Below are 26,113 nucleotides of genomic sequence, written 5' to 3' on the forward strand. Positions count from 1 at the left end.
ACACTTACTCTAATATCACACCCAGTGTAGGCTACTGGCCCACAAATACACTTTACTCCAATATTACACCCAGTGTAGGCTACTGACACACAACGACAATTTACTCTAATATTACACCCAGTATCGGCTACTGGCCCACAAAGACATTTTACTCCAATATTACACCCAGTGCAGGCTACTGCCACACAACGACAATTTACTCCAATATTACACCCAGTGTAGGCTACCAGGACCCTAATGGTCGACTATCCAGAGCGTCTACCGGGAAAGGTCTAACCACAGGAACAATGGGGATCCCTAAACTAAGGGCGAACGATCTGTCGATTAAAATTCCCAGCCGCACCTGAATTGACGAGCGCCTTATGCTGGGATTGCGGGAAAACAAACAGGTGGACAACAGAGGACTCTGGATGAGAGTGGTGCAGACTCACCTGGGGTGACGCCAGAGTGCCCTGCCTGCTACCTCGACTCCCAGAGGAACCAACCCGGCACCGACCGCTAGTATGCCCTCTGCGGCCACAGATGGTGCACGTTAAGGCCCCTCCTCCAGCCTCCCTAAGCGCAGCCCCTCCCAGCTCCATTGTCACCGGAGCGGGGGTGATGGAAGATGGAACCGACAGAGCCCTCTCTGGACGTCCGCGGGTGACCAGCAGGTTATCCAACCGGATGGACAGATTCACCAGTTGGTCAAAAATGAAGGTGGCATCGCTGCAGGCCAACTCCCGTCGGACGTCCTCGTGCAGGCTGCATCGGAAGTGGTCGATAAGGGCACTCCTCATCCCCTGCCTCAAGTGGAAGAGCCGTTCCCCCGCCGCTCTACCTTCGGGCGGATGGTCGAAGACGGCCCGGAAGCGGCTGGTGTACTCCTCAAAATGGTCCAACTCCGCATCTCCTTCTCCCCACATGGCGTTTGCCCACTCCAGAGCTCTCCCCGAGAGGCACGAGACGAGGGCAGACACCCTCTCCCTTCCCGAAGGAGCTGGGTGAACGGTGGCCAGGTATAGGTCCAGTTGTAATAGGAACCCCTGACACCGTGCTGCCGTCCCATCATACTCCCTGGGAAAGGAGAGACGCATCCCACTGGGACTGGATTCAGGAGGGACGGATAGAGGTAACCCCGGTTGCGCTGGTCGAGGCGCTGGAGAGACTTCCTGTCTCTCCCAGCGGTCCATGGTCTGGACAACGCGATCCATCGTGGCACGGAGATGTTGCAGCATAGCCGAGTGTTCTCGGACACGCTCCTCGACTCCTCTGACCGGGGTATCTGCTCCTGCTGACTCCATAGCGGGTGTGGAATTCTGTCACGGGTGTGCGTACTGGTGGCGAAGTCAGGTGCAGAGAGTTGTGAACAAGCGCACACTTTATTTAGGCAGGAGCAAACAAAACAGATGGACGCAACTGCGTCAAAACCTCCAGCCAAATGGCAATAAGTGCAAAGCGCGAAAACAGTACCAAAAGCAATGGTTCACCATATAAACATACTTCGTGAATTAAACACGGAACTGGGAAATCAGCCTGGTGCGTCACACAAACACGTAACACAAAACAATTCCACACAAAGACACGGGGGGGAACAAAGGAATATATATATGCAGTGTGATTGGGGAATATAAACCAGGTGTGCGGGGAACAAGACAAAACAAATAGAACAATGAAACATGGAGCGGCGATGGCTAGAAAGCCGGTGACGTCGACCGCCGAACGCCGACCGAACAAGGAGGGGAGCCGACTTCGGTGGAACTCGTGACAATATCCCTAATTCTGATCCTGTTGTGCTTTATTCTCAACAGACCTAGAGTTGTAGATTCAACATCATAATGTATTAAACATGTTAACCTGTGAATTCTACTTTTTATAGAACTGTGAAGAGGAAAAGCCACTGAAACAAGTCAGAGATGAGTCGAAACCAGAGGAGGGGTTCTCAGGAGGAAACCGGGAAACATCCCAAGGTATTGTCTCCTGTTAAAGTTCTTCATACCAGCTCCATTCATTGGCCTTACACCTCATGTCTGCTAAATGACTGAAATGTAAATATTTACCACGACATACTCCACTTTCAATAACATATGACTTGGTAACACTGTCATAAATGATTTATTAATAAGCATTTCTAAACTATTTATAGGTTATAAGTATAGGCTGGTTTACAGTTGGTCTATCGACATGTCTGGAGCCAGTTTTCACAGTGACATAATGAACATTATATTGTCGTATGACATTAAACTTGTCCTTGCCGTTATGAAAAAGTATAAAACACAAAAACTGCTGTATTTTAAAAATGAATTTACACTGAACAAAAATATAAATGCAACATGTATAGTGTGCTGGGGACAATAAAAGGCCACTCGAAAATGTACAGTTGTGTCAAACAAAATAATCCCACAGATGTCTGAAGTTTTGAGGGAGTGTGCAATTGGCACACTGACTGCAGCAATGTCCACCAGAACTGTTGCCAGAGAATTTTATGTTCATTCCTCTACCATAAGACGCCTCCGACGTTGTTTCAGAGAATTTGGCAGCCCAACCGGCCTCACAACCACAGACCACGTGTGGGTTTGCACAACCAAATCATTTCTTCATAAACCATCTCAGGGAAGCTCATCCGCGTGCGCATCGTCCTCACCAGGGTCTTGACCTGACTGCAGTTCGCCGTCGTAATCGACTTCAGTGGGCAAATGCTCACCTTCGATGGCCACAGGCACGCTGGAGAAGTGTGCTCTTCACAGATGAATCCCGGTTTCAACTGTGTCGGGCAGATGGCAGACAGCGTGTAGGTTTTGTGTGCGAGAACGGCTTGCTGATGTAAAAGTCGTGAACAAAATCTGCATGGTGGCAGTGGGGTTATGGTATGGGCAGGCATAAGCTATGAACAACGAACACCACTACATTTTATCAATGGCATTTTGAATGCACAGAGATACACTGACGAGATTCTGAGGCCCATTCTCGTGCCATTCATCTGCCACCATCGCCTCATGTTTCATCATGATAATGCACGGCCCCATGTCACAAGGATCTGAACACAATTCCTGGAAGCTGAAAATGTCCCAGTTCTTTCATGGCCTGCATACTCACCAGACATGTCACCCAGTGAGCATGTTTGGGATGCTCTGGGTCGACATGTACGACAGCATGTTCCAGTTCCCACCAATATCCAGTAACTTCGCACAGCCATTGAAGAGGAGTGGGACAACATACCATAGGCCACAATCAACAGCCTGATCAACTCTATGCAAAGGAGATGTGTTGGCTGCATGAGGCAAATGGTTGTGAGACCAGATACGGACAGGTTTTCTGATTCACACCGCTACCTTTTTTTTAAAGCGGTAAAATCTTTGAAATTGTTGCGTGCTGCAGTCATATGTTTGTTCAGTATAATATATGTCAATCCAGCAAGCCAGGCAACTAAAAGCAACTTTCTAAACAATGTTTATGTTCATTAATAACTTTTAATGTTTGTATTCATTATTACTGGAAAAGAAACTCATAACAATGTAATTATTTACAATGTAATGGTGAACTAATTACAGAAAATAGCTCAGGCTTGGGTTGTGTGACAAAATAAAAGCAGGGCATTCCACAGGAGAAATGTATTTTGCACTGTCTATTTGCTGTAGCAGTTGGGTAACCATGACAACATACATTGCAACAGGGTCAAAGTCTAACATTTGTTATTACTCCATGACAAGGAAAACGACCGTCGCCTCACCTGTGTGTGACGTGAAGGAGGACAGTATGCTTATTAGCCTTTACACGTAAAATATACTTTTATGAATGTATCAGTAGGATATAAGGAGAAAAAACAAGGACAATAATGCTCTGGGATAAAACATTTTTTTCCATCATATCATAGGTCTATGCTTTAAACAGGCTGGTGTTGTTGCCTGCTTTTTATATTTGGCTAAAATAACTTTTTTGCTATCGCAAGCAGACTAAGAATTTAAATGCAGCATTACATACATCAGTAAACTTCCCTTTGAACATGAATTCTGAATGATCAGGTTCTCTTTTGCATTCATCATTAACTTAAACAAACTAATGTATTATAAACGCTACATGACCAACAGTATGTGGACATCTGCTCATCGAACATTTAATTCCAAAATCATTGGCATTAATATGTTTTGCTGCTTAAATAGCCTCCACTCTTCTCGGAAGGCTTTTCACTAGATGTTGGAACATTGCTGCGAGGACTTGCTTTCATTCAGCCACAAGAGCATAAGTGAGGTCGGGCCCTGGTGTTGGGTGATTAGGCCTGGCTCGCAGTTGGCTTTCCAATTCATCCCAAAGATGTTCCATGGGGTTGAGGTCAGGGCTCTGTGCAGGCCAGTCAAGTTCAGGCCAGTCAAGTTCTTCAACACATTCTCGATTTCCATTTCTGTATGGACCTCGCTTTGTGTACGGGGACATTGTCATCCTGAAACAGGAAAAGGCCTTCCCCAAACTGTTGCCACAAAGTTGGAAGCACAGAATCGTCTAGAATGTCATTGTATGCTGTAGCGTTAAGATTTCCCACTACTGGAACTAAGGGGTGTCATGACGTTGCCCTCTGGGTTTTCTATGCACCATCCCCCGACCTCTATACTTCTGACACAAGGCTGTGTGAAGGCGATCGTAAAATTCCAAAGGAGAATGTCCTGCCTCATGGCCCCAGTATGAAGAGACAGAGTGTTTTCATGGAGAGAACAAATAATTCTTCCACCTCACAGAATTGGAGAACCGAATGACATTGATGTTCTGGAGAAGGTATAAAAGATTGGTGAAGAATCCAGCTACGAACTGGTTCCCTTGGTACAATTTTGTGAGGCTCATTAGAGACAATATGGCCATATTACCATACTAAGGTTTATATACTAGCCTCAGCGATGAGACTTACATCTAATGGTTGTATAAAATTATTTAATAAGATTAAAGCTATTTGGAATATTTTGAGATGCTATGTACTGATGTTAATGTGAGAGAATTGTGTTTCTGTACAAAGCTTAACTCAGTCATCGGCACGCCCCCAGGGACACAGACAGGACAAGGCGTCATGTGACAGCTTTTCTATGTTCAGCATAAAACCCCCACGCAGAATTTCTTTCTTAAGACCAGGCCTCCACTCCATTACAAGTTGGCCAATAGGTTTGACCATGCATTCCTCTACTGAACTTTAACCATACCACGTGGTTAAACTTTTAGACTATCGATACCGACAGAATAATAACAAGTCTTTGATATTAATTAATAGTCTGTAGCTAGAAATTCGGTATCATTGAACGCGAAGACCGACGAAACATCCATTCTATAACGACATGAACGGATGTCGCTTTGAAAGATCCATTCTAACCGAGAGAGAGAGAACGCAGACAAAAACTCTCCAACAGGACAAAAACTCTCCAACAAGGATCCCGACGACACACTGAGCGTAAATATATATATATTGATTGCAATTGTTTCCGAATGAGGGAGCGTTCATGTGCAAAGGATTAGCATATCAATTGTTAATATTTATCAACTCTGTTGTGCCTCCTCAGCTGCCCTGTATCACCCTTTGTTTAACAAGCCGCCATGCCGGTTTAGCCCACTAGGGCACATTACTCTACCATTTCTTTGTAACAATAACTGTTTGTATGCTTTCTGTGAATTACTTAGTTTAGTAAATAAATGATTTTAAGACAATTGATGTATGGATGACTTAGTGAAGACTGGGTTCGTGCAGATAACAACAATTTACGACGTTTAGAATGAGACTGGAGCGAGGTAAAATACACCATTTAAACCAGAAGATAATTGGTCAGATACTATAATATAATATAATATATAATGTTATAATATAGGAAAGTTATATTAGGAAAATTATAACTTTGTAATCTGAATATTTTCCTTGGTGCCCCGATCTCCTAGTTAATTACAGTTAAACGATGAATCAGTTTAATCGCGTAAAAATACTTACAGGGAGTTATTTGATAAACATGTCTTCAGTTTAATGGTGCCCAAAGACACGACAGGGGCCTAGCCTCCACCAAACTGTACAGTTGGCACTATGCATTGAGGCAGGTAGCGTTCTCCTGGCATCTGCTAAACCCAGAATCGTCCATCGGACTGCCAGATGGTGAAGCGTGATTCATCACTCCAGAGAACGTGTTTCCCCTCTTCCAGAGTCCAATGGAGGCGAGCTTTACACCACTCCAGCCGGCTCTTAGGCTTGTGTGCGGCTGTTCGGCTATGGAAACCCATTTCATGAAGCTCCCGACGAACTGTTATTGTGCGGACGTTGCTACCAGAGGCAGTTTGGAACTCGGTAGTGAGTGGCCTACCACTTCGTGGCTGAGCTGTTGTTGCTCATAGACTTTCCACTTCACAATAGCAGCACTTACAGTTGACCGGGGCAGCTCTAGCAGGGCAGAAATTCCACAAACTGGCTTGTTGGAAAGGTGGCATCCTATGACAATGCCACATTGAATGTCACTGAGCTCTCTGGTAAGGCCATTCTACTGCCAATGTTTGTCTATGGAGATTGCATGGCTTTGTGCTTGATTTTATACATCTGTCAGCAACGGGTGTGGCTGAAATAGCCAAATCCACTAATTTGAAGGGGTGTCTACATACTTTTGTATATCTAGTGTATTTGTGAAGTAGGTATTAACTAATATAAATCATGATCCATTTTTAATCCATAATTGTGTGTGTGTGTGTAATATTTTGTTAACTAATATAATCCATTAGTTATACGTTAACTGCAGTTCAGTAAAACATTAACTACAGTGCAATAGTGCAACTTAATGTTAAGTGTTATCCACCCAGCTTTATATCCTATTATATCCTATTCTGTTGCTGACAGTAGCATGAAACCATGAAAACAATACCTTCCTTTTCTTCTGGCTAGTCTTTCCTCCCTAGCAACTGGATCTACGTTAATCTTTTGTCTGTGCCGTGCAGCCCTCTCCTTATTAGACAACGGCATCTACAGTATAAAGATAACGTGCCTTGAAATACCTTAAAATACCATGAAATTGTTTAAAATTATAATATTATTGTGCAGAGGATTTATCACAGCATTATCTTAATTGATTTAAAGTTGCTGCCAAATATATTGGCCTCTTTGCACTTTTCTTAAATAATTCCCTATTTCTTCTGAAATAAGTTGAAAACAACTTTTGGTATCCACACCTTGTTATTGGATTTTAAACATTGTAGAACAACTTGTTGTTGTGTGACTTCTATTTTCTTTAGCTTGTTTCTTACCATATCAAAAGAAATTGCAAGCTGGCCTTTTCAACCTCCTGTAATATATTTCTAGAGTTAAACTATAGCCCTGACAATAATGTATTTTCCCTTAGTACTTCCTGCTCCAGACCAGCTGAATGTTGATTCCGTGGAGACCACATCAGCTGCTGTTAGCTGGAGCCAGCCACCAGGATTGAACCAAACCAAACATCATTACCAGATCTCCTACCGCTGTCCAGGGACAGAACGACACATCACTACCACGTCTTCACACAGCATCACTCTCTCTGGCCTGAAACCTGGTACTGAATACTCAGTCACTGTCTGCACTGTGCTGGAAAATGGAAAGCAAAGTCAACTGGTGTTAACAACATTCACCACAGGTAAGGAAGTACCCTACTTAAGTGTTATTTCTTGTGTCAAAGTTAATTAAGCTTTGACTAGTAATCAAAATGACTCATATAAATTAACTAATCATAATGGATGTGTGTCAGCATGGGATATAAAGGTACACAAATATATGATGGTGAATTCCCTAGATCTCATAATGCAGTTTGGTGTTGAAATCCATAAAGGTTGTGCAACACCCTGTTAAAACATGTATTTAGAAATATGATTTACGTAATAATGTGGATGTATAGTTTGTATACGTTATATACATTTAATCAGATTTGTTTTATTTTCATAAACTCTATGTTTTACTTAAGCCTTCACTGTTGGGCACAAGTTGGTTAAATTATTATATACTGTTACTTTAAATATGTTGGGACAGTTTCTGTTCACGTGAAATCAAATCAAATGTATTTATATAGCCCTTCGTACATCAGCTGATATCTCAAAGTGCTGTACAGAAACCCAGCCTAAAACCACAAACAGCAAGCAATGCATGTGAAAGAAGCACGGTGGCTAGGAAAAACTCCCTAGGAAAAACTCCCTAGAAAGGCAAAAACCTAGGAAGAAACCTAGAGAGGAACCAGGCTATGAGGGGTGGCCAGTCCTCTTCTGGCTGTGCCGGGTGGATATTATAACAGAACATGGTCAAGATGTTAAAATGTTCATAAATGACCAGCATGGTCAAATAATAATAATCATAGTAGTTGTCGAGGGTGCAACAAGGGTGTCAAGGGTGTTTGATCGTTAGGGCCAATCAAGATGGACTATGGGTGGTGTGCAGAGGGTTTCACAGGTTTTTCTGTTGTCGCTGAATAAGAGAAGGAAGATGGGAGAGAGATGTTTTTGTGGTCTGGTCCAATAATGCATTTCTTGTTGGACTGCGTATTTGACGAGTACCTTAGTCAGAAAATCACAGGAGTGGACAGTGCATGTCGCCTGATCCGTATGGTAAATGGTGGAAGGAGACAAGCCTATCCATACTATTGTTGTTTGAGGAGACTACCTGAACATGTGAAGCTTGGATATGTGAGGTGTACAGTGAGGGCATTTGTGTCCAAACCATTACATTGTGGGAAAATGGTCACGTGTCAAATGTTTGCAGACGGGAGAAGTATGGTTTTGAAGAATCTGTCAATTGAAACTGTTGCAACTGTGGTGGGGATCATACTCCGGACTTCCTTGCGTGCCCTGTTAGGGTGAAGGAGGCCGAGGTGTCAAAGGTCAGGGATGTGCAGCAGATTTGCTATGTGGAGGCGGTGAAGAGAGTCAAAGGGGTAAGAGGTAACCATGTTACAATATGTCGGTGGACGCAATGCAACCAGTTGATAGTGTATTAAGACAATCGAGGGATCTGGATACACTCATTGTGAAGAAAGTGAATTTTGTTGCATTTATAGCCACAGTGATTAATCGTACAGCACAAGTGTCTAAGAAGTCCAAGAAGCTGGACTTCGAAATAGGACTGTTGTCGATAGGAAATGTCACGCCTGTAACGGTCATCGTATGAAGTGGACCAAAACGCAGCGGGAATATGTACACTCATCTTCTTTTATTAGGACAAAGAAGGAAAACCAAAACAAACACACGTATACAAAAACACGGCAACAGTGCCTCGTCCAGAACTTCCGGCAACAGTGCCTCGTCCAGAGTGTCCGGCAACAGTGCCTCGTCCAGAGTGTCCGGCGATAGTGCCCCGTAGAGAGACGGCCCACAGTCCGGAACCAAGAGAGACGGCCCACTGTCCGGAACAGAGTGAGACGGCCCACTGTCCGGAACCGAGTGAGACGGCCCACTGTCCGGAACCGAGTGAGACGGCCTACAGTCCGGAACCGAGTGAGACGGCCTACAGTCCGGAACCGAGTGAGACGGCCTACAGTCCGGAACCGAGTGAGAAGGCCTACAGTCCGGAACCGAGTGAGACGGCCTACAGTCCGGAGCTCCCAGAGTCGCCCTACAGTCCGGAGCTCCCAGAGTCGCCCTACAGTCCGGAGCTCCCAGAGTCGCCCTACAGTCCGGAGCTCCCAGAGTCGCCCTACAGTCCGGAGCTCCCAGAGTCGCCCTACAGTCCGGAGCTCCCAGAGACGCCCTACAGTCCGGAGCTCCCAGAGTCGCCCTACAGTCCGGAGCTCCCAGAGTCGCCCTACAGTCCGGAGCTCCCAGAGACGCCCTACAGTCCGGAGCTCCCAGAGTCGCCCTACAGTCCGGAGCTCCCAGAGACGCCCTACAGTCCGGAGCTCCCAGAGTCGCCCTACAGTCCGGAGCTCCCAGAGACGCCCTACAGTCCGGAGCTCCCAGAGACGCCCTACAGTCCGGAGCTCCCAGAGACGCCCTACAGTCCGGAGCTCCCAGAGACGCCCCACAGTCCGGAGCTCCCAGAGACGCCCTACAGTCCTGAGCCTTCAGCTACGCTCTACAGCCCTGAGCCTTCAGCTACGCTCTACAGCCCTGAGCCTTCAGCTACGCTCTTCAGCCCTGAGCCTTCAGCAAAGCTCATCAGCCCGAGGTCTCCAGCTACGCTCATCAGCCCGAGGTCTCCAGCTACGCTCATCAGCCCGAGGTCTCCAGCGACGCGCATCAGCCCGATGTCTCCAGCGACGAATCATAGCCCTGAGCATTCAGCGGGGGTGACGGCAGCCACCCTCCCTTTAGTTTGGGGGGATTTATTTCGTAGATGTTTTTTTTGTGAGGTGCATCCGGGGTCTGCACTTTTGGGGGGGGGTACTGTCACGTCCTGACCAGTAAAGGGCCTATTTGTTATTGTAGTTTGGTCAGGACGTGGCAGAGGGTATTTGTTTTTCATGGTTTTGTGTATATGTTTATAGAGGGTTAGTTTGTGTAGAGTGTTTCTGGGGTTTATTGGTGTATGTGTCGATATAGAGGGGGTATTTGATTTAAGTGGTTGGGGGTGTGTATGTATGTAGAGGGGTGTTTGATTTATGTGTTCCGGGGTGTTGGGTATGTTCTTGTGTTTGTATTTCTAGGGGGCTGTTCTAGTTTTGTATTTCTGTGTTGGCCTGGTATGGCTCTCTATCACGAACAGCTGTACATCGTTGTTGCTGATTGAGAGTCACATTTAGGGAGCTTGTTTTCATGCCTTATAGCTTCATGCCTTACCCCCTCAAATACCCCCTCTGTTAATCGTCGTTGTGTTTTTGTATACGTGTTTGTTTTGGTTTTCCTTCTTTGTCCTATTAAAAGAAGATGAGTGTACATATTCCCGCTGCGTTTTGGTCCTCTCCTTACGACAACCGTTACAACGCCTTCACAGGAGTCTTTTGAGCCTGTGTAGGGACATGTTTAGAATTCATTATTTCACAGAAAAGCAGGTTGATTTTGTTTAGTAAATTATTATTTATTTATATTTTTTGATAGTTTGTATGATATTTGATTTATTTTTACCCACGTGATTTCCTTTTTTAGGGGAATTGTTATTCACCCCCACAGTAGGTGGCAGAATGCACATGAAATTGTTGCAAACTACATTATGCCATAGAATAAGAAGAAGATGCTCATGTGAAGTGGGAAGACGTTTTGTGTACTAAACATATTTTTTTCCTCGAATTGGGTTTAACTGCACTCTACTTTACTCACCTTAACAAAATAAGATTTATAGTTTCATATTTTAGCGAGAGAATCATCTCAATTCGCTTGCTGCTTGGCTGGATTAACAAAGGTTCCAGATGCTTCCGCAGCTAGTTTGGGTTTGTCGGATCGGGAGCTGGAGAAGACGGTTTGGTCTGAGAGAATTTGAGGGCTTCGTTGAATTGGATAATAAATAGGTCACAGCCTTGGAACTGTTGGTTTCAACGGGTTTCTGTGAAACCATGATTAACTGCTTAGCTCCAATGGCGCCGATCGAATATTTTCAGTTTAGCACCCGGGTTTAGGTTTAGTCAGTTTTAAAATGATATGGTGTCATGTGTATTGCAGATTGAATGAAAGTGTATTACATTTACATTTACATTTAAGTCATTTAGCAGACGCTCTTATCCAGAGCGACTTACAAATTGGTGCATTCACCTTATAATATCCAGTGGAACAACCACTTTACAATAGTGCATCTAAATCTTTTAAGGGGGGGTTAGAAGGATTACTTTATCCTATCCCAGGTATTCCTTAAAGAGGTGAGGTTTCAGGTGTCTCCGGAAGGTGGTGATTGACTCCGCTGTCCTGGCGTCGTGAGGGAGCTTGTTCCACCATTGGGGTGCCAGAGCAGCGAACAGTTTTGACTGGGCTGAGCGGGAACTGTGCTTCCTCAGAGGTAGGGAGGCGAGCAGGCCAGAGGTGGATGAACGCAGTGCCCTTGTTTGGGTGTAGGGCCTGATCAGAGCCTGAAGGTACGGAGGTGCCGTTCCCCTCACAGCTCCGTAGGCAAGCACCATGGTCTTGTAGTGGATGCGAGCTTCGACTGGAAGCCAGTGGAGAGAGCGGAGGAGCGGGGTGACGTGAGAGAACTTGGGAAGGTTGAACACCAGACGGGCTGCGGCGTTCTGGATGAGTTGTAGGGGTTTAATGGCACAGGCAGGGAGCCCAGCCAACAACGAGTTGCAGTAATCCAGACGGGAGATGACAAGTGCCTGGATTAGGACCTGCGCCGCTTCCTGTGTGAGGCAGGGTCGTACTCTGCGAATGTTGTAGAGCATGAACCTACAGGATCGGGTCACCGCCTTGATGTTAGTGGAGAACGACAGGGTGTTGTCCAGGGTCACGCCGAGGCTCTTAGCACTCTGGGAGGAGGACACAAGGGAGTTGTCAACCGTGATGGCGAGATCATGGAACGGGCAGTCCTTCCCCGGGAGGAAGAGCAGCTCCGTCTTGCCGAGGTTCAGCTTGAGGTGGTGATCCGTCATCCACACTGATATGTCTGCCAGACATGCAGAGATGCGATTCGCCACCTGGTTGTCAGAAGGGGGAAAGGAGAAGATTAGTTGTGTGTCATCTGCATAGCAATGATATGAGAGACCATGTGAGGATATGACAGAGCCAAGTGACTTGGTGTATAGCGAGAATAGGAGTGGGCCTAGAACAGAGCCCTGGGGGACACCAGTGGTGAGAGCACGTGGTGCGGAGCCAGATTCTCGCCACGCCACCTGGTAGGAGCGACCTGTCAGGTAGGACGCAATCCAAGCGTGGGCTGCGCCGGAGATGCCCAGCTCGGAGAGGGTGGAGAGGAGGATCTGATGGTTCACGGTATCAAAGGCAGCAGATAGGTCTAGAAGGATGAGAGCAGAGGAGAGAGAGTTAGCTTTAGCAGTGCGGAGAGCCTCCGTGACACAGAGAAGAGCAGTCTCAGTTGAATGCCCAGTCTTGAAACCTGACTGATTAGGATCAAGAAGGTCATTCTGAGAGAGATAGCAAGAGAGCTGGCCAAGGACGGCACGTTCAAGAGTTTTGGAGAGAAAGGAGAGAAGGGATACTGGTCTGTAGTTGTTGACATCGGAGGGATCGAGTGTAGGTTTTTTTCAGAAGGGGTGCAACTCTCGCTCTCTTGAAGACGGAAGGGACGTAGCCAGCGGTCAAGGATGAGTTGATGAGCGAGGTGAGGTAGGGGAGAAGGTCTCCGGAAATGGTCTGGAGAAGAGAGGAGGGGATAGGGTCAAGTGGGCAGGTTGTTGGGCGGCCGGCCGTCACAAGACGCGAGATTTCATCTGGAGAGAGAGGGGAGAAAGAGGTCAAAGCACAGGGTAGGGCAGTGTGAGCAGGACCAGCGGTGTCGTTTGACTTAGCAAACGAGGATCGGATGTCGTCAACCTTCTTTTCAAAATGGTTGACAAAGTCATCTGCAGAGAGGGAGGATGGGGGGGAGGGGGAGGAGGATTCAGGAGGGAGGAGAAGGTAGCAAAGAGCTTCCTAGGGTTAGAGGCAGATGCTTGGAGTTTAGAGTGGTAGAAAGTGGCTTTAGCAGCAGAGACAGAAGAGGAAAATGTAGAGAGGAGGGAGTGAAAGGATGCCAGGTCCGCAGGGAGGCGAGTTTTCCTCCATTTCCGCTCGGCTGCCCGGAGCCCTGTTCTGTGAGCTCGCAGTGAGTCGTCGAGCCACGGAGCAGGAGGGGAGGACCGAGCCGGCCTGGAGGATAGGGGACAGAGGAAATCAAAGGATGCAGAGAGGGAGGAGAGGAGGGTTGAGGAGGCAGAATCAGGAGATAGGTTGGAGAAGGTTTGAGCAGAGGGAAGAGATGATAGGATGGAAGAGGAGAGAGTAGCGGGAGAGAGAGAGCGAAGGTTGGGACGGCGCAATACCATCCGAGTAGGGGCAGAGTGAGAAGTGTTGGATGAGAGCGAGAGGGAAAAGGATACAAGGTAGTGGTCGGAGACTTGGAGGGGAGTTGCAATGAGATTAGTGGAAGAACAGCATCTAGTAAAGATGAGGTCAAGCGTATTGCCTGCCTTGTGAGTAGGGGGGGAAGGTGAGAGGGTGAGGTCGAAAGAGGAGAGGAGTGGAAAGAAGGAGGCAGAGAGGAATGAGTCAAAGGTAGACGTGGGGAGGTTAAAGTCACCCAGAACTGTGAGGGGTGAGCCATCCTCAGGAAAGGAACTTATCAAGGCGTCAAGCTCATTGATGAACTCTCCAAGGGAACCTGGAGGGCGATAAATGATAAGGATGTTAAGCTTGAAAGGGCTGGTAACTGTGACAGCATGGAATTCAAATGAGGAAATAGACAGATGGGTCAGGGGAGAAAGAGAGAATGTCCACTTGGGAGAGATGAGGATTCCAGTGCCACCACCCCGCTGGCTCGATGCTCTAGGGGTATGCGAGAACACGTAGTCAGACGAGGACAGAGCAGTAGGAGTAGCAGTGTTATCTGTGGTAATCCATGTTTCCGTCAGCGCCAGGAAGTCTAGGGACTGGAGGGTAGCATAGGCTGAGATGAAGTCAGCCTTGTTGGCCGCAGACCGGCAGTTCCAGAGGCTGCCGGAGACCTGGAACTCCACGTGGGTCGTGCGCGCTGGGACCACCAGGTTAGAGTGGCAGCGGCCATGCGGTGTGGAGCGTTTGTATGGCCTGTGCAGAGGGGAGAGAACAGGGATAGACAGACACATAGTAGACAAGCTACAGAAGAGGCTACGCTAATGCAAAGGAGATTGGAATGACAAGTGGACTACACGTTTCGAATGTTCAGAAAGTTAAGCTTACGTTGCAAAAATCTTATTGACTAAAATGATACAGTACTGCTGGCTGGTGGCGTAGGCTAGCTAGCAGTGGCTGCGTTGTTGACTTTGAACGTGTAGCTGGCTAGGTAACCTCGATAGTTTCAGTACTACACCTTGTCATGATACAAGCAACTTTGTAGCTAGCTAGCTAACATAACACTAATCAAGACGTTCCTTATCAAGTTATGACAAAGACAGCTAAGTAGCTAGCTAGCTAACACTGCACTAGTCAAATCGTTCCGTTGTAAAGTATTAGTATCTACAGCGCTACTAGTCGGTAACGGTTGGCTAGCTAGCAGTGGGTTAATGATGACTAGGTGTGTTGACTAAGTCTGGCGCCGCGTCGCGGCTGGCTAGCTCACCTCGATAATTACTCAAACTACACAATTATCTTAGATACAGAGACAGCAAAGACAACTATGTAGCTGGCTAACTAACACTAACACCACACTAATCAAGTCGTTACGTTGTAATGTAATAGTTACTACAGTGCTGCTAGTCGGTAGAAGTTGGCTAGCTAGCAGTGATGACTAGCTAGCTAGCAGTGTTGACTACGTTAGGAGGACGAAGATAGCTAGCCTCGATAATTACTCAATTACTCCAAACTACACAATTATCTTTGATACAAAGACGGCAATGTAGCTAGCTAAGAAGAATTGCTCAGATCAAACAAATCAAGCCGTTGTAATGTAGTGAAGTGTAATATTACCTGTGGAGCGAAGCGTAGTGCGACTGCTCGCTCCAAAAAGCGAGCAGTCGCACTACGCTATCATTCATTATTTTCTATATAACCATTATATCTGTAGGTAGGAACCCTGGTCTCTGGTTTTTCCTTAAGTCATAGTTACCAGGTTCATTATATACTGAGTGTCCGTTTCACCATACTCACTGGATTGATTTATCTGAGCCTGTGGTGAGAGGGTTACAGTTGTTTATAAAACAGTATCTGAATTCATGCTTTCTTCCATTCCTGTGAGTCATTATGTCAAGGAGTTGTTCTGCCTCTGCTTGCTTTAACTTTATCAGTAGTACAGTGTTAAACACTTTGTTATTGTGGTGAGGATTTATAATTACATTATTTTAATTTATATAAATTAATGAATATAGCAGAAAATCTTCATTCTTGTTACAACAGAAGCTGTTTTGTAATGTATATGACTTCTGTTTTTAGTTTACTTCTGCCCACATCAAAAGGAATGTTCTACTTTGACTACTTTTCCTCCTGTAATTTATTTCTGGAGTAAAACTGTAGCTGCACTACCAATAATATATTTTCCCTTAGTACCCTCTGCTCCAGACCAGCTGACTGTTGACTCAGTGGACACCACATCAGCTGCTGTTAGCTGGAGCCAGCCACCAGGAATGGACCAAACCCAACATCATTACCAGATCTCCTTCCACTGTCCAGGGACAGAACCACACATCAATACCACATCTTCACACAGCATCACTCTCTCTGACCTGCAATGTGGTACTCAGTACTCTGTCACTGTCTGCACTGTGCTGAAGAATGGAAAGAAAAGTAAACTGGTGTCAACAACCCTCACCACAGGTAAGTACCCTGCTTTAATCATTATAATAACTAGACAACATACTTATTTAATTTAACTAATCATAATGAATGTATCAGCATGGGATGTAAAGGTACAGTATCTTCCCTGGTGTGAAATATATGATGGTGAATTCCCCAGATCTCATCATGCAGTTTGATGCTTAAATGATTAAACCTTTTTCATAATATTTCAATTACTGCTTGCTCCCAATTCCTGTGAGTCATTATGTCAAGCTGTGGATCTGCCTCTGGTTGCTCTAACTTTATCAGTAGTGCAGTGTTAAATAGTTGTTATTGTGGAGAGGATATATAATCACAACATTCTTTTCATTTATATTTAAAAAAAATTGGTGTGGCGGCAACAATCTGGCGGCGGTGCAGCACCATACAGCAGAAACCCCTAAACTTCTGTTGTGACTCCTGTTTTTATTTCCTCCCATATCTAAAGGAATTGCAAGCAGCCTTTTCTAATTTTCGACTACTATTCTACTTATCTTCCGGTTGTTTATTTCTGGAGTTAAACTGTAGCCCTGACAATAATGTATTTTCCCTTAGTACTTCCTGCTCCAGACCAGCTGACTGTTGACTCAGTGGACACCACATCAGCTGCTGTTAGCTGGAGCCAGCCACCAGGATTGGACCAAACCCAACATCATTACCAGATCTCCTACCACTGTCCAGGGACAGAACCACACATCACTACCACCTCTTCACACAGCATCACTCTCTCTGACCTGCAAGGTGGTACTCAGTACTCTGTCACTGTCTGTACTGTGCTGGAAAATGGAAAGAAAAGTAAACTGGTGTCAACAACCCTCACCACAAGTAAGGCAGTACCCTACTTAATTATTATGTCTGGTGTAAAACTTTGACTAGGTATCAAAAAGACTAATGTAAATTAACAAATCATAATGGATGTGTCAGTTTTACGTTCCCAAAAGACAAACACAATGTCATCGCTCCCAGAAAAGGGAACTAACAAAGATAATCACTTCAACAACCAAATACAGAAAGGGTTTCAAAAAGGGTTCTGAAAGACACCATGGGGGTTCCCACTGAAAGATGGCAAAGCCACTAGTAAGGGGTTCTAAAGACACCATGGGGGTTCCCACTGAAAGATGGCAAAGCCACTAGTAAGGGGTTCTAAAGACACCATGGGGGTTTCCACTGAAAGATGGCAAAGCCACTAGTAAGGGGTTCTAAAGACACCATGGGGGTTTCCACTGAAAGATGGCAAAGCCACTAGTAAGGGGTTCTAAAGACACCATGGGGGTTCCCACTGAAAGATGGCAAAGCCACTAGTAAGGAGTTCTGAAAGACACCATGGGGGTTTCCACTGAAAGATGGCAAAGCCACTAGTAAGGGGTTCTAAAGACACCATGGGGGGTTCCCACTGAAAGATGGCAAAGCCACTAGTAAGGGGTTCTGAAAGACAGCATGGGGGCTCCCACTGAAAGATGGCAAAGCCACTAGTAAGAGGTTCTAAAGACACCATGGGGGTTCCCACTGAAAGATGGCAAAGCCACTAGTAAGGGGTTCTAAAGACACCATGGGGGTTCCCACTGAAAGATGGCAAAGCCACTAGTAAGGGGTTCTAAAGACACCATGGGGGTTCCCACTGAAATATGGCAAAGCCACTAGTAAGGGGTTCTAAACACACCATGGGGGTTCCCACTGAAAGATGGCAAAGCCACTAGTAAGGGGTTCTAAAGACACCATGGGGGTTTCCACTGAAAGATGGCAAAGCCACTAGTAAGGGGTTCTAAAAGACACAATGGGGGTTCCCACTGAAAAATGGCAAAGCCACTAGTAAGGGGTTCTGAAAGACACCATGGGGGTTCCCACTGAAAGATGGCAAAGCCACTAGTAAGGGGTTCTAAAGACACCATGGGGGTTCCCACTGAAAAATGGCAAAGCCACTAGTAAGGGGTTCTGAAAGACACCATGGGGGTTCCCACTGAAAGATGGCAAAGCCACTAGTAAGGGGTTCTAAAGACACCCACCATGGATGCCCACTAAGGTTTACCTCTGAAATGACAAACTAAAAGAAAAACCTACACCAACTCAGGATCTGGAGTAAAAGGAAATGGAGCTAAATAAACAGGAGTTTCTGTCTAAATGCCATGACAACCCTAACATGAGGTGTAGGTCTCCCAACATCCCTCCATCTGATGCACTGGACCAGCAGCTCTTAAATACCAGCAGTACCAGCAGCTCTTAAATACCAGCAGGACCAGCAGCTCTTAAATACCAGCAGGACCAGCAGCTCTTAAATACCAGCAGGACCAGCAGCTCTTAAATAGCAGCAGGACCAGCAGCTCTTAAATAGCAGCAGGGCCAGCGGCTCTTAAATACCAGCAGGACCAGCGGCTCTTAAATAACAGCAGGACCAGCGGCTCTTAAATAACAGCAGGACCAGCAGCTCTTAAATAACAGCAGGACCAGCGGCTCTTAAATAACAGCAGGACCAGCGGCTCTTAAATAACAGCAGGACCAGCGGCTCTTAAATAACAGCAGGACCAGCAGCTCTTAAATACCAGCAGGGCCAGCGGCTCTTAAATACCAGCAGGACCAGCGGCTCTTAAATAACAGCAGGACCAGCGGCTCTTAAATAACAGCAGGACCAGCAGCTCTTAAATAACAGCAGGACCAGCGGCTCTTAAATAACAGCAGGACCAGCGGCTCTTAAATACCAGCAGGACCAGCGGCTCTTAAATAACAGCAGGACCAGCAGCTCTTAAATAACAGCAGGACCAGCGGCTCTTAAATAACAGCAGGACCAGCAGCTCTTAAATACCAGCAGGACCAGCGGCTCTTAAATAACAGCAGGACCAGTAGCTCTTAAATAACAGCAGGACCAGTAGCTCTTAAATACCAGCAGGACCAGCAGCTCTTAAATAACAGCAGGACCAGCAGCTCTTAAATAACAGCAGGACCAGCAGCTCTTAAATACCAGCAGGACCAGCAGCTCTTAAATAACAGCAGGACCAGCAGCTCTTAAATACCAGCAGGACCAGCAGCTCTTAAATAGCAGCAGGACCAGCGGCTCTTAAATACCAGCAGGAACACATACTGACTAACGAGGTGACTCCAATCAGAGCGCAAAACCTAGTGAACCTCTAAATGGATAGAGGAACCGAAACCCCTAACAGAACCGAAACCCGTAACAGTCAGCATGGGATGTAAAGGTCCAGTATCTTCCCTGATGAGAAATATATGATGGTGAATTCCCCAGATCTCATCATGCAGTTTGGTGCTGAAATCATTCAACTTTGTTTATAATACAGTATCTGAATTCTTGCTTTCTTCCATTCCTGTGAGTCATTATATCAAGGAGTTAATCTGCCTCTGCTTGCTTTAACTTTATCAGTACTACAGTGTTAACTTTGTTGTTGTGGTGAGGATTTAGAATGACAACATTCTTTTCATTTATATTTATTTTTGGTGTGGCGGCAACAATCGTGCAGCGGGACAGCACCGTTACTAAATGAATATAGCAGAAACCCTTCATTTTTGTTACTTTACCAATCCAACTTCTGTTGTGTGACGTCTGTTTTTAGCTTATTTATTCTCATATCTAAATGAATTGCAAGCAGCCTTTTCTACTTTACGACTACTATTCAACTTTTCTTCCTGTAGTTTATTTCTGGAGTTAAACTATAGCCCTGTCACTGTCACTGTCTGCACTGTGCTGGAAAATGGAAAGAAAAGTCAACTGGTGTCAACAACCCTCACCACAGGTAAGGAAGTACCCTACTAAAGTATTGTTTGGTGTCAAAGTATATTACATTTTAACTAGTTATCAAATGACTGAAGTAATCATAATGGATGTGTCAGCATGGGATGTAAAGGTACATTATCTTTGACTACTATTCTACTTTTCCTCCCGTTAAAGAGGGTAGAAATCCTCGTCATTTGATGATTTTCAATTTGAGGGTAATTATTTCTATATAGTCTAAACTTTCTCACTCTGAACTTCTAACTCCAGTGGGATGGGTGTGACTTCTTGACAATGATCACAATGGCTCCAACGTACAGCGCCCCTGGAGCAATTAGGATGAAGTGCCTTGTTCAAGGGCACAACATATTTTTCACCTTGTCCGCTCCGGTACTCAAACCTGCAACCTTTCGGTTTCTGGCCCAGCACTGTAACCTCAAGGCTACCTGCCTCTACCTTACCCCTACCTACAGGACCCTCTGTTAATATTGAGGCTACCTGCCTCTACCTTACCCATACCTACAGTACCCTCTGTTAATATTGAGACTACCTGTTGTTACCTTACCCCTACCTACAGTACCCTCTGTTAATATTGAGACTACCTGTTGTACCTTGCCCCTACCTACAGTACCCTCTGTTAATATTGAGACTACCTGTTGTTACCTTACCCCTACCTACAGTACCCTCTGTTAATATTGAGACTACCTGCCTCTACCTTACCCCTACCTACAGTACCCTCTGTTAATATTGAGACTACCTGTTGTTACCTTACCCCTACCTACAGTACCCTCTGTTAATATTGAGACTACCTGTTGTTACCTTACCCCTACCTACAGTACCCTCTGTTAATATTGAGACTACCTGTTGTTACCTTACCCCTACCTACAGTACCCTCTGTTAATATTGAGACTACCTGTTGTTACCTTACCCCTACCTACAGTACCTTCTGTTAATATTGAGACTACCTGTTGTTACCTTACCCCTACCTACAGTACCCTCTGTTAATATTGAGACTACCTGTTGTACCTTACCCCTACCTACAGTACCCTCTGTTAATATTGAGACTACCTGTTGTTACCTTACCCCTACCTACAGTGCCCTCTGTTAATATTGAGACTACCTGTTGTTACCCTACCCTACCTACAGTACCCTCTGTTATTATTGAGACTACCTGTTGTTACCTTACCCCTACCTACAGTACCTTCTGTTAATATTGAGACTACCTGCCTCTACCTTACCCCTACCTACAGTACCCTCTGTTAATATTGAGGCTACCTGTTGTTACCTTACCCCTACCTACAGTACTCTCTGTTAATATTGAGGCTACCAGCCTCTACCTTACCCCTACCTACAGTACCCTTTCTATGAGCTGATAATATAAACTACAACGCGAAAGGTACGGTTTACTTCACTTTTAATCATGTCAGCACATGTAACAGCAGTTTACAGCCCTTTTTTTGTTTCTTATTCTTCCTCTCCCCAATTCACTTATACTATATTTCTTTATTTCCCATGGGCTTCACCAGAGTGCCCCCTAGTGGCTGGAATACAACTGTATTAAGCTCTTTACACCACCCCCTGCAAAAACTAAATGTTGTCCCAAACATTTCACTGCCTTTAAAACATACAGATGATGTTAGTTCTGGTCATGAGAACAATGGAGAACACTGGCCTAACAGCCATATAAATATCTAGACATGTCCAGTCTTCCTTTATGGGCAAAACGCAACCCCCAGTTAACATCACACTGTGATTAGTAAAGGTAAACGAGAAAATATATACAAATCTGAACATATCTAGTTGGTATCATGCAGCGTGAAACATCTCCTTCACAGAGTTGATCAAGCTGTTGATTGTGGCCTGTGGGATGTTGTCACACTCCTCTTCAAAAAGGTTGTGCGAAGTTGCTGGATATTGGCAGGAACTGGAACACACTGTCGTACACATCAATCCAGAGCATCCCAAACATGCTCAATGTGTGAAATGTCTGGTGAGTGTGCAGGCCATGGAAGAACAGGGACATTTTCAGCTTACAGGAATTGTGTACAGATCCTTGTGACTTGGGGCTGTACATTATTATGCTGAAACATGCAATGCCGGTGGTTGAATGGGCCCTCAGGATCTCATCACAGTATCTCTGAGCATTCAAACTGCCATCGATAAAATGCAATTGTGTTCGTTGTTCGTAGCTTATGCCTGCCCATAAACCCACCATGGGGCACTCTGTTCACAATAGCAAACCGCTCTCCCACACAACACCATACAAGTGGTCTGCGGTTGAGGCCGGTTGGACGTACTGCCAAATTCTCTAAAATGACATTGGAGGCGGCATATGGGTGAGGAATGAACATACCATTCTCTGGCAACAGCTCTGGTGGACATTCCTGCAGTCAGCATATCAATTGCATGCTCGCTCAAAACCTGAGATATCTGTGACATTGTGTTGTGTGACAAAACAGCACATTTTAGAATAGCCTTTTATTGTCCCCATCACAAGGTGCACCTGTGTAATGATCATTCTGTTTTAATCAGCTATGCCACAACTGTCAGGTGGATGGATTACCTTGGCAAAGGAGAAATGCTCACTAACAGGGACGTCAACAAATTTGCACACAAAACTTGAGAAATAAGCTTATGTGCGTCTGTAACATTTCAGCAATCTTGTATTTCAGCTCATAAAACATGGGACCAACACTTTGCGTTTATATTTTTGTTCAGTGCAGATAATCTGCTTCTACCTATAGAGTGAACAGAGTGACACAAAATAGGTCTTTGAATAAACTGTTTAGAGCTAGGCGATACGGCCTAAAAATAATCTAGATAATTTTTATTTCTTTTAAACTTTCAGACGATTCACAATATCTCGACTTTAATGTTCTCTAAATAAGCTTTGCTGTACAATTAAAATGTCAAATACACTGCATTTCAAACAGTCAGCAATAATCTAAATTAATTCAGGGCCTGTGAAATGATACCCAAGCTAAATATAAGCCTTCCACAACCATAATACCTTGCAATAATTTTAGCAAAATAGTTTAACCTGTCTTTTTTGCAATAGTCACTGATCTGGCTTTCAAGTCACTCTATGAAAATGCCCTTTTTGTTACAAATTTAACCAAAACTATGCATAATGCACATTCACTAATAATGACTAACTTCTTGTTGCAGGTGTTTTAGAAAACTAACACAGGTCTCAAACAATCTAAAGGTCATGTGCTAGTGAGTAGCCAGCTAATCTGTATATGTCAAGTTTAGACAATAATTTTGATCTATTTGCTACCTAACAAGGCAGAGCAGTTGAATTGTTATGAACACACTTCTGTGTGTCTCCCCAACTGTTTAAACAGCATATTAGCCTGTCCACTTTGTTCAGATGTTGAAATGAAGGGGCCTAGTTTATTTCTAAGAACGAGTTGCCAATTCCTTATTAAAAATAGTGTTTTATGTTTATTGCACATTTATTAAACAGAATAGACAGCTAGTATAACAGGCATTGGCTAAAATGCAGCTAGTGGTACCACAACACTGCACGCAACAAACCGCGCATTCATTTTCCAGAAGCAATGTTCATTGATGCTCCCGTTTAAGTAGTTTCTGCTGAGCGCAATTTCAGTAGTTGAAAAATAAAAGGGTCTCGTTAGAGAGGTTCACTTTTCCTCTATTACAGTAAAATATTGTCTCCATTTGTTTCGGTGTCTATATGACCAATTATGTTGGACTAAACCTCAAATGCAAATAGCGAGTTGAAACCGCTTGTCAGAGGAAGAAGTGATCTCCCATCTTTGTTGCTGTGAGTGGCAGGTTAGAGGCTTGGTGTGTGTGTGTGTAAACAAAGAGGAAGAGGCGAAGCGAGAGGTTTCTATCTCACCAAAATCTGCACAAAATAAGCCCAATGCATTTCTATGGGCTTATTTTGGACCTAAGCTTGCCGCCACCCTTCCCGCCTTTGGGACAACAACGTCCATTGTTAGGGCGGAGACATGAGCATCTCGTCATTATATAGAGTCAATCACCACCTTCCGGAGACACCTGAAACCCCACCTCTTTAAGGAATACCTAGGATAGGATAAAGTAATCCTTCTAACCCCCCCCTTAAAAGATTTAGATGCACTATTGTAAAGTGGTTGTTCCACTGGATATCATAAGGTGAATGCACCAATTTGTAAGTCGCTCTGGATAAGAGCGTCTGCTAAATGACTTAAATGTAAATGTAAATGTATCCTGATAAGAGCTTGGCAGCCATAAAGTGTTATAGGTTAGAATGTCTCTGGGCCTCCTCTGCCGGGCTGAACGGCGGGGCAAGGTCATGGGTGACCCCAATGAATCAGTGTCCACTTCATCATGAGATGATTGAGTCTCTGAGCCCTAAGCTGTTTCCATATTTACCCCTGTCCTCTCCGGGCTCTCTCTGAGGACTGGCTGGCACTCCTTCACAGTGAAGTTTCTATCAGTCTGACCCCGTTCCTCACTATTATCTGATACTAGCTGTGTGCTACTCTGTCTGCTCTCTTCATCCCCACATGGCCTATTGATAAAAACTGGATAAGAATCCTCATCTGAGCTCTGACTCAGCGCTATCCCCATTTTGCTGCTTTTGCTGGGGTGATTCCCTTCTCCACAGACCTCTACTGGGTGTTTCAACAGGTTCCTCAAATGGTAGGGAATTACATGACATGAGCATATTGCGATGCAGAACCGGGCCCTGCCTGTACCCCTCTCGGGTTTGACCTCATAGACAGGGCTGCCATCACCTTTCCTGGTTACCAACACATGTATTTGGTCCTCCCAGTGTGATCTTAGCTTTCCCAGCCCCCCACGTTCTGACATGTTCCTCACCAGTACACGATCCCCTGAGACCAGAACCGAACTCCTTTTCTTCCGATTGTAGTAGGCTTTTCCCTTTGCTGTTGATTTCTCCATGTTTCTAATGGCCATGTCATAGGCGTCCGCCATCTGTTGCTGCCACTTCTTAGCATAATCCTGGTATGATTTCTCCTGTTCCTTCATCTCGAACCCAAAAACAAGGTCAACAGGTAGCAGTGAAGCCATTCCAAATAGCAGGAAATACAGTGAGAACCCAGTAGCATCACTGGTGGTACAATTATATGCATGAATGACCTTGTTCAGATTATCACCCCAGTTGGCCTTTTTCTCTTCATCTAGTGTGCGCAACATTAAACAGTGTACGGTTAAATCTCTCCACCGGAATCCACTGTGGATGATATGGAGAGGTTCTGGAATTGGCTATTCCTGTACAGTTCTGCAAGGCTCTGAATAACTGGTTTTCAAACTCTCTTCCCTGATCATGATGGATTTTTGACACAAAGCCAAACTTTGGGAAAAAATAATCAAAAAGCTTTTTTGCTGCAGTTTTCCCTGACTTATTTCTGGTGGGGTAGGCTTGTGCACATTTTGTAAAGTTATCTAAAATAACTCAAATATACTCGTAGCCCCCTCTGCTGTTCTCCAAATGCAAATAGTCAATTGAAATCATCTGGAAAGGAGCTGTAGCTCAAACATGTTGCATTGGGACCCTAGTTATTACACTGGGTTTATTTTGTTTGATACACTTACACACTTTGGTGATAAAGTGTTCAATGTCATGTTGCATGCGCGGCCAATAAAAGTGTTCTCTTGCTAAGTTCAACACTCTTTCTGTTCCTAGATGGGCCATTTCAGTGTGTAAGTACTTGTAAATCAGTGTTCTATACTGACTTGGTACCACAACTTATGTCCTGTTTGCTGTTTTCCTTTGTAATAATCCATCTGGTGAGACATGGAGCCTGTTCCACTCTTGCAGTAACTGTTTGACTTTGTATGACTCTTGTTGACATTCTGCTGGTTTAGGCTTAGTCCTTTTGACTTTTCAGTTCCAAGATTCTCGATACAGCCGCATCCTTTAACTGAGCCTGCATGAGATCGTGTGGAGACAGTCGGTCTGTAACTGTCCCCCCCCCCCCACCATGACAGCTCATTTTGCACTGATGGCCTTAGTGTGACCGTGGATATCCAAGTTAGTCATTCTGTTGTCTGAACATTATTGAGTGTTTCCAGCAGGGCCAGCAGCTCTTAAATACCAGCAGGACCAGT

At 45.0% G+C, this 26,113-nt stretch overlaps 1 protein-coding gene across 1 annotated transcript in view; it reads left to right on the forward strand.

Moving 5' to 3' along the window:
* Positions 1–20,490, forward strand: part of LOC123740656 (fibronectin) — a 35,261-nt gene extending 14,771 nt beyond the window's left edge. The window contains exons 2-6 of the mRNA XM_045714190.1: positions 1,859–1,949; positions 7,323–7,592; positions 16,036–16,305; positions 16,861–17,130; positions 19,945–20,490. Coding sequence (XP_045570146.1) covers positions 1,859–1,949; positions 7,323–7,592; positions 16,036–16,305; positions 16,861–17,130; positions 19,945–19,961 — 918 coding nt within the window. The 3' untranslated portion in view covers positions 19,962–20,490. The remainder of the gene's footprint in view (positions 1–1,858; positions 1,950–7,322; positions 7,593–16,035; positions 16,306–16,860; positions 17,131–19,944) is intronic.
* Positions 20,491–26,113: the final 5,623 nt, after the last annotated feature.

Source organism: Salmo salar, unplaced genomic scaffold (assembly GCF_905237065.1).
Source record: "Salmo salar unplaced genomic scaffold, Ssal_v3.1, whole genome shotgun sequence".
In the NCBI taxonomy this organism is placed as follows: Eukaryota; Metazoa; Chordata; class Actinopteri; order Salmoniformes; family Salmonidae; genus Salmo; species Salmo salar.